Genomic DNA, 8,185 nt, shown 5'->3' with positions numbered 1-8,185 from the left:
CTCTCAGGTCCTCTGTTCTATCATAATTGGTACATCAGCTGATTGAAGGAGAGGGCCTTGAGCAGGACTGCTTTCCTGACCCCACAGGCCCGGCTTGGGGCAGCTCTGCTCAACACTCTACCAAGCTACCCACTCTGGCCTCAGTTTCCTCATCTGTAGAGTGAGTGCTGGACTGGATGATCAGGAAGGTGCTCTTGCTCTGCTGTTAGGTGAGCCTGTAGGAGCTGGTAAGTGTCTACTGATTGCTGGGCGGCAGCCCTGTGTGAGGCCACCAGCTCCGCCCTCTGCTGTGTCCGCTCTTGACTCCATGTCTGGTCTCCAAGGAGCAGAAGCCCCCACCAGTGAACAGAAGCCCCTCTGAGCTAAGAGCTAAGGACACCATGGCCACATCAGCACCACTGCGGAGCCTGGAAGAGGAAGTGACCTGCTCCATCTGCCTTGATTACTTGCGGGACCCTGTGACCATTGACTGTGGCCATGTCTTCTGCCGCAGCTGTCCGCCCTGCCTCAGGGGGCCGCCCTGCTTGCCCCCTCTGCAAGAAGCCTTTTCAGAAGGAGAACATCCGCCCAGTGTGGCAGCTGGCCAGCCTGGTGGAGAACACTGAGCGGCTGAAGGAGGACAAGGGCGCAGCCCTTGAGGGACGCAGCCCTGGAACAGCGGGATGCAAGGCCGTGTGAGCAGCGCCGGGAGAAGCTGCACTATTACTGTGAGGACCACGGTCAGCTGCTGTGCGTACTGTGTAGAGAGTCCCGGAAGCACCGGCCCCAAACCACTGTCCTGCTGGAGAAGGCCACCCAGCCCCACAGGGTAAGCCCTCCTCACCTTGCAAGGCGCTTTGCCACCCTAGGGATGCTACGTCTGCACCCACCTGGAGGCCAGGCCTGGCCGACACCCACTGAAGACTTGCCAGCCAAGCACTCAGCATGAGTCCACCCTGCTGCCCAGTTCAGAGTGTCCACCTGTCCCCACTGCTTGTCTTTCTACAGGAAAAAATCCTGAACCACCTGAGTACTGTAAGGAGAGACAGAGACAAAATTCAGGACTGTGAGGCGAAGGGAGAAGCTGAAATCCTGGCTGTGCTGGTGAGGCTGTGAGGGGAGGCCCCGAGGCAATGGCTGCAGCAGCCGGAGCTCCAGGGCTGGTAGAGGTGCAGCCGGAGCCCTGGGCCAGGCCTGGGAGCACTGCACAGGTGGCCGTGGCCATCGGAAGCCTGCGTTGTAGCCCAGGGCCTGTCGGTTTGAGCTCTGGCTTAGGCCTGTTTCCTGATCTGACAAGTAAAGGGGTTGCCTAGATGTCAGCTAAGGTCCCTCCTTCCCTGGGACTCACTTCTGCTGGGCCACTATGGGCAGCTGCCGCTGTTCTGCGGGGAGAGCGCAGGTGTGGGGAACCGAGGAGGGCCTGGCTCACTCTTCCTCTTAGAGAAGAGAGAGGCGTGATTCCTGTGGGAGTGGGAGCTAAAGGGCATGGAAGGAGGGTGCTGGCTCCAGGACAAGGACTGGGGAGGGCTGGGGTGCCCACCTGTGTGCTTTAGTAGGAGTGGTATCAGGAGGAGAACCGAGAAGCAGGTTCCAGTTTCCTGTGGGAAGGGGCCTTGCAGGGTTGTTGGGGCTGTGAGCAACTGGGCCCTGAGAGAGGGAGGGAGCAGAGCAGGAGACAGCTCAAGTTCAAGCAGCGCCTCCAGGCCCTTGGTGTGCATGGACGCAGCTCAGCATCAGTCAGCCAGGGGACCAAGGTCACTGACCAGATCCCCACCAGAGTTAGCAGTGACACTCAGAGGCAGGAAAGGTCGTGGTCCTGAGCACAGACATTGCAGTCTCACTGAGGGAACAGATGCAGCCCTGCACGCAGGGTGGGTGCTGGAGAGAGGATTGGTCAGGCTTGAGGAGAATAGTCAAAGCGAGCTTCCTGGAAGAGGTGACATACAGGGATTGGCGTCCAGGAGGGAAAAGTATTTTGGCCCCCAGAGTTCCTCAAAGGGCCCTGGAACATACGGTTTTCCCAGAACTGCTAATGGCCGAGCAGCCAGGCAGAGTCAGGGCTCAGCCCTGAGGTGGCGCGTGAACGGAACTGGTGCGCTGACTGTCTTCTTCGAGGAGGCGAGGTTGGCTCAGGAATGCTCAAAAGCCCCCCAGCCTGAGCACTGGAATTCGTGAGTGGGGAGGAGAGCCAGCTCCTGGAAGGGTTTCCCACCTCGAGGCCGAGGTGTGACCCTCCTCCCCTCCTGTCCCTGCAGAAGACACTCCAGGAGCAGAGGCAGCACATCACGGCCGAGCTGGAGCGAGGCCACCAGTTCCTGAGGGAGAGGGAGCAGCACCTGCTGGACCAGCTGGAGAGGCTGGAGCAGGAGCTCCCAGAGGCAGGGAGAAGCACAAAGCCGGGGCACCCGGGAGCTCACCTGGCTGACGCTGGCCATCCCCGAGCTGGAGGGCAAGGCACAGCAGCGGGGGCAGAGCTCGTCAGGGGAGAGGCCTCCCTGGGCAGGGAGCGGCGAGGTGCTAGGCCTTGCCCTGCCACAGGCTTGCATGGCCTCGGGGCTGCGGCCTTCTCATCTGAAACATGGGCTGCCAATCCTGTTCTGCATACTTGTTCCAGTGGCTGCTTGAGCATAAAATGAGAGGGCTGGCATGGTGCCCCTTCAAAAAGTAAATTTTCTACAAAGCTTAAAAATATTAAGATGGAGGGAAGGTTATCACTGTTTTCATTACTTGCTTCCGTCCTCACTGCCGTCATGAGCCTGTCTTCCGACGAGTCTAATGCATCACTGGCAGAGACTGTCCAGTGGAAGCTATTTTGGGTTCTGGAGGTGGAGCTATAGAGGTTGAGGGTGGCTAAGGGAGGCCGGGAGGCAGCTTCTCTCAGGGACCCAGAGGGTCAGAGAGGGTGAGGTCTTCTCTGGACTCTGAAATTACCCTCAGGAGAGATGGAAACAGGTGAGTTGCCTCTGGAATGCTTCCCAATGGAGACGACTTTGATGCTGAGAAAGGGAAAGTCTTAGACAGGAGACCAGGTTGCCCGGTTGAAGTGGCAGCACAAGTCCGCACTCCCAGAGCCTCCCAGGGAGTCGTACTGTGCTGAGCAGGGCCCAGCGGCCTGTGGAGGGCACCTCAGTCCTGCTCTCATGGGCTAGGGGAAGGCGGTGTGATGGTCGCCTCCACTTGCATGGCTTGGAGTGGCTGGGCCTGTCTGTCAGCAGCAGAAATGCTGCTCCAGGCCAGTAGCCAGGCAAGATGGCAGCTGACAGGTAGCAGAGAGGTGGCAGGGCACGCTCCCCAGGGTTCTGTGCCAACACAGACCTTGTGGACAGGTGGCTTTGGCCTGCCTCTCCATGCTTGTGGATTCAGACTTGGGACTCAGGACTAGCGGGATTTTAGATTCTTCTAGTACAGGCCACACTGATGAACTCACTGAGGGCCAGAGAGTGGAAGGGGCCTGTCCCAGGCCAGGAGGGGTAGGTCGGGAGTCAGCCCGAGCTCCAGCCCGGTGTCCTCCCAGCCTCTGAACGCGTGTTCTTTCCTCCCATTGTATCCCGGTGCCTCTGGCTCCGTCCTTTCCTCCAGATGTCATTCTGTTCTCTCTAATTTCTCTCTCAGACTTTGACTGCGCCACTTGCTGCCTCCCCCTTCCGCCTCCTCTTCTCCTTCCCCTTCAGGACGAGCACCCTTCCTTTCCCCATGGCCACATGCACCCGTGCGCTGAGCAGGGTGCTGGCGGGGCCCACGGTGCAGTTGCATGTGCCCTGAGGGGAGCCTCTCACTACTCTACCTAAGAAGCTGTGGGGCCGGCAGAGGCCTCGCCATCAGTGCCTCCCAGACCCTCAGATCGAAGGCTTCCCTGGGCTGGGTGAGGGTGGGGGGGAGAGAGTTGGGTGTCTGCTTAAAACAGTATATGAAATGTACTGGTGGGTTTTGTCTGTGTTTTGATTTTGCTGCAAGGGAACTGGACAGCTAACTCCTTAGTTGTCACTGATATTTTCCCAGTAAGAATGAGATCCTATTAGGATAGAGCTCTGAGGCAGGAGCCTGGTAGAGGAATAGAGGTGAGAGGGAAGCAGCAGGACTAGAGAAGGAAAACAGCTTTTTGACAAGGAGACAGGAAAGGAAGATCTCTGGACTAGGAATTTTGTGAAGAGGTTAAAGGGGACAGGGAGACAGGCGCGGCCAAGCTGATGCTGACGTCCTCTCCGTTCAGCTGGACAGACCTCGCAGGGTCGTGGCTGCTCACACCTCTGCCTCGCTCACCGCTGGCCACCATCCTTGCCCGTGAGGATCCCCTGCTCAAGTGCTCTTTCTTAGCACCCAGGGTCCTGCCGGCCTGGAGTGCCATGGTGCGCCACCTGGTTTGTGGCCTCCCCGGAGTCGGTGGAGGCCGCGTGTGGCTGCAGGCCACCTTGCGCTTCCCGGGCTCCCCCATGTCCTTTGGGGGAGAAGGGTTCCTGCACTGGTCTCCGGGTCCCACCTTCTCTGGGCCCCTCCCACCCGTATCCCACTTACTTGTCCTTTTACACCACACCCCTCCGCAAACTTGTCGGCACTCACTGCCTCAGACTTGCCGCCAGTCCTCAGGCGGCTTGGACTTGCTGTTTTGAGGCACAGATTAGAAGGATTTGCCAGAAACTCAACCGTGGGCAGCTTCTTCCTGCCAGGCAGGTGTTGCTCTGACCTCTTGTCGTCCTACCAGCAGAGCCCACTGCTTCCAAGACTCTTTCAAACCGTCAGCAGCAGCCACAACACGCCGATGCCATTTGGCTCCCAAACCTTCCCCCTACCCAGTCCTCTTAACTCCGCTCTTTCCTCTCCCGCAGCACTCGCCATTACTATGATGCCATGTGCTTGTTACGTCGACGGCTTGCCGTTGGCCTTCCCTGTTAGGTCAGCTCTAATAAGGGCAGAGATTTGTGTTTGTTTTCTTACTGCTGTATCCCAGGCTTCCAGAGCAGTGCCTGGCATGCAGGGAGCGCTTAATATCTGTGAATGAGGGAAATGAAGGCAAAACTTAATACAGACTATTATGGAGGCTTTAGACTCACAAAAGGAAAATAACCAGCATCTCACAAGAAAACCCACATTGCACCCTGGCCCTGCCTCACCCAGGGCAGCACCCCTCTCCCTCCAACTCATGCCAGGTCTGCCTCAAACATGCCAGTTCTCTCTCCACTGCTGCTGTGCCCCAGGCCATTGTCATCTCCCAGGCCCACAGCAGCAGCTTCCCTCAGCCCATGCTCTCGACAGCCAAGTGGTTGGTCACATAGGATTTTGGTCAGCTGCTGTGTCAAGCTCCAGTCCAGTGACTCAACTGAAACAAGATCCTTTGTCAGTGGCCTTTCCGTGTTGGGGAGTCTGGGCTGTCAGGGTGGCTGTCTGTGAGCTCATCAGAGAGCAGGGTGACTTCCATCTTCCGCTAACTTCAAGGGACCTTGTCCTCAGCTGTGTTGTCGAAGTGGGGCTCACCACCAAAATATCCAGAATTCAGCCAAGGAAAAAGAGGAAGCGGAAAGCAGTTTCCTTCTTCTAAAGGACATGATCCCCAAATTGCAGTCATTGCTTCCTCTTACATCTCATTGGCTGAGCTTAGTCTCATGGCCAGACCTGTTACAAGGGGATCTGGGAAATGACGTTTTTTGCTGGGTTCTGTTATTAAAGGGAAGAAGAGGGGCATGGACGCTGCGCCCAGTCACAGCCCGTGACACAGCTGGCTTGTATCACGCCCCTGCCTGAGACCCTGAGCACAGAACAGAGTTTAAATTCCCTGCTGTTCCTGTCAGCCTGCATGACCCGGCCCTGCCTCCTCTGCCTCCTCTGAGGGCCTTTCCTGCCTTCGAATTTCTCACCCGGCCAGCACTTCCCCCTTCAGATTGCAGTGCAGGTGTCATCGCCTCAGGGGAGCTGGCCCTTCGTCCCTCCACCACTCCTCCACTCCCTCCCCCGGCCCCAGTTGCTCTGTCATTATTTTGGTTTTTTGTCGCTTTACCCAATGCTGCCGCTGCATCACCATCTCGGACAGTGTTGGTGCAGGTTAGTGAAGCCTGGTTCACATTGACCCCTGTGCTTTCTTCCCCTCCAGGACACCAGGGCCTTCTTGAGCAGGTAAGAGCCTCCTCTCAAGTGTGCCTCGCTCACCCCCCTGTGCTGTGTCCCCTCCCCTTTTCCTTGACCATGACCCATTTGAATGAATGGGACTGAAATGGTACCCAAGGTGCCCACAGCCCGTGGTTCCTCCCGGGAAGCAGGAGCATGGCCTGAACGGGAGTCCGCCACCAGAGCGAGTTCCCTGGAGTCCCGCCTCCTCAGCCGGCTCTCCTTGCCTGAGCTGGGACAGGTGGCGAGGGTGGCGAGGTGGCCCAGTTAACTAAAGTGCTCGGGATTGGAGCCTGCTCATGGTTGCGGTTCACTTAGTGTCTTTGGCCAGTTTCTCTTTCTCGCTGAGGGATAATCATACTTTCCCCTCCCCCTTCATACGCGTTGTGAGGATTGAGAGAAACAGGAACAGCTAAGGTCATGTCTGTCATCTCAGATATCCACGGAAGAAGTTCTGGTTGGGAAACCCTTTGCTCGGGTGGTCAAAAAAAGGACAGGAGAATCCTCAGATAAACTTCTGTCTCTGCAGCGACCCTGGAGAATTCCAGGGTGAGGGCTGGGGAGAGCCTCGGGGCGGGAGCAGGAGCTGCGTGGACCCTGAGGGAGGGCACCTGGCTCCTTACTGCCCTGTTCTGCCTCAGTGCTCCGGGGTCCGCGTCTGCGTGAGCAGCGAGCCTGTGGGTTTGCTGGGCCCGAGGGCCATTGCTGTCCTTTTCTTCCCCCAGGGAAGCTGCTGGGTGACTTGGAATATAAGACAGGTGAGTGTCCAACAGGTTGTTCCCATAGAGATTGTGACTGCCCCCTGGCGCCCGGGAGTCCCTTCTCTCATGCCACAGGGAGAATTTCCCAGCTGTAGTACTCAAGCCCCAGTGACATTTTCTGACCACGTCCTGCATGTCCCTGCGCCAGGGGCTCCATGGGGCTGTCTGGCCCTTTTCTCCCTGTGCTTGGTTATTCCAGCCTCACAGGTCCTGTGACCAGTCCCTTCCCTGCGACTCAGTTTCTTCCCCTCCGGCCGATCATGTGCCTCTTGTGGTCGGTCCCACTGCACCGCATCCTGAGGCAGGGTGTGTGCTGCACGCCCCCCCCCCAACACCCCGTGGGTGTGGACCAGGATGTGAATGGGCCCTGGGATGGTGCCGTGTGGCAGCCCTGCCATGGACACCATGGTGACCGGTGGCCCCTCCCGGCCTATTGGTGATACTGGTACCACTTCTGTTCCCACAGTGTGTGTCACCCTGGACCCGCAGTCAGCCAGCAGGTACCTGCAGCTGCTGGAGGACTAGAAGTATGTGGCCTAGCACGGCCTGTCCCATGGCGCCTACCTGCACCCCCAGCAGTCTGACTGTGAGCCGGGGAGCTGGGCAGTAAGGGCTTCACCTGGGGCAAGGTCTCCTGGGAAGTGGAAGTGCAGAGAGAGGGCTGGTCCCAGGACGAGGAGGACTGGGGGGGGGGACACCAGGAGGAGGGAGAGGGGGAGGCTGGCTCTGCGGGTGGATGCTGCGGCTGGGGAACCAATGCGGACAAGGCATCGTTCGGGGACCAGGAGGAGCAGGAGGAGGGTCTGGAAAGCTGCATGGTGGGGGTGGCCAGAGACTTTGTGAAGAGGAAGGGAGACCTCTCCCTGCGGCCAGAGGATGGGGTGTGGGCACTGCGCCTCTCTTCCGCAGGCATCTGGGCCAACACGGGCCCTGAGGCCAAGCTCTTCCTGGCAGTGCGGCCCCGGAGGGTGGGCATTGCCCTGGATTACGAAGGGGGCACCCTGACGTTCACCAGCGCTGAGTCGCAGGAACTCATCTACACCTTCACTGCCACCTTCACCCGGCACCTGGTCCCCTTCCTGTGGCTCAAGTGGCCTGGAACACGCCTCCTGCTGAGGCCTTGAGACTGCCTGCCGCCTGCCCCTGGCCCTACCCCCATGCGTCCCTTCTCTGGAATTCCAGGACTGAAGGAGGAAGGAGGTGCCTGACCCGAGCACCTGAAGCGAGGGAGAGGAGGGACTGGTCCACTGCTGGTCCCTCCCTGTGGCTGTGGCCCCTGAGACCTCTCAGTGCTGCTGCTCCACCCACCGCCGTGGCTCTTCTGCTGGGGTGGGTCCTGTGCAAACTTG

The 8,185-nt window shown here is 58.7% G+C and overlaps 1 protein-coding gene across 1 annotated transcript; it reads left to right on the top strand.

The window, feature by feature from the left end:
- Positions 1 to 380: 380 nt before the first annotated feature.
- On the top strand, positions 381 to 7,960 carry TRIM26 (tripartite motif containing 26). The gene is given in 14 exon segments (XM_016214774.2): positions 381 to 496; positions 498 to 626; positions 628 to 808; positions 988 to 1,083; positions 2,235 to 2,368; positions 2,370 to 2,452; positions 6,002 to 6,012; positions 6,062 to 6,084; positions 6,512 to 6,531; positions 6,534 to 6,609; positions 6,611 to 6,624; positions 6,801 to 6,833; positions 7,303 to 7,431; positions 7,434 to 7,960. Coding segments are annotated over 14 exon segments (1,572 nt in total).
- The last annotated feature ends 225 nt before the right edge of the window (positions 7,961 to 8,185 follow it).

The sequence above is a fragment of the Miniopterus natalensis genome, chromosome 5 (assembly GCF_054644295.1).
Source record: "Miniopterus natalensis isolate mMinNat1 chromosome 5, mMinNat1.hap1, whole genome shotgun sequence".
In the NCBI taxonomy this organism is placed as follows: Eukaryota; Metazoa; Chordata; class Mammalia; order Chiroptera; family Miniopteridae; genus Miniopterus; species Miniopterus natalensis.
This window is presented reverse-complemented; position numbering and strand designations above follow the sequence as displayed.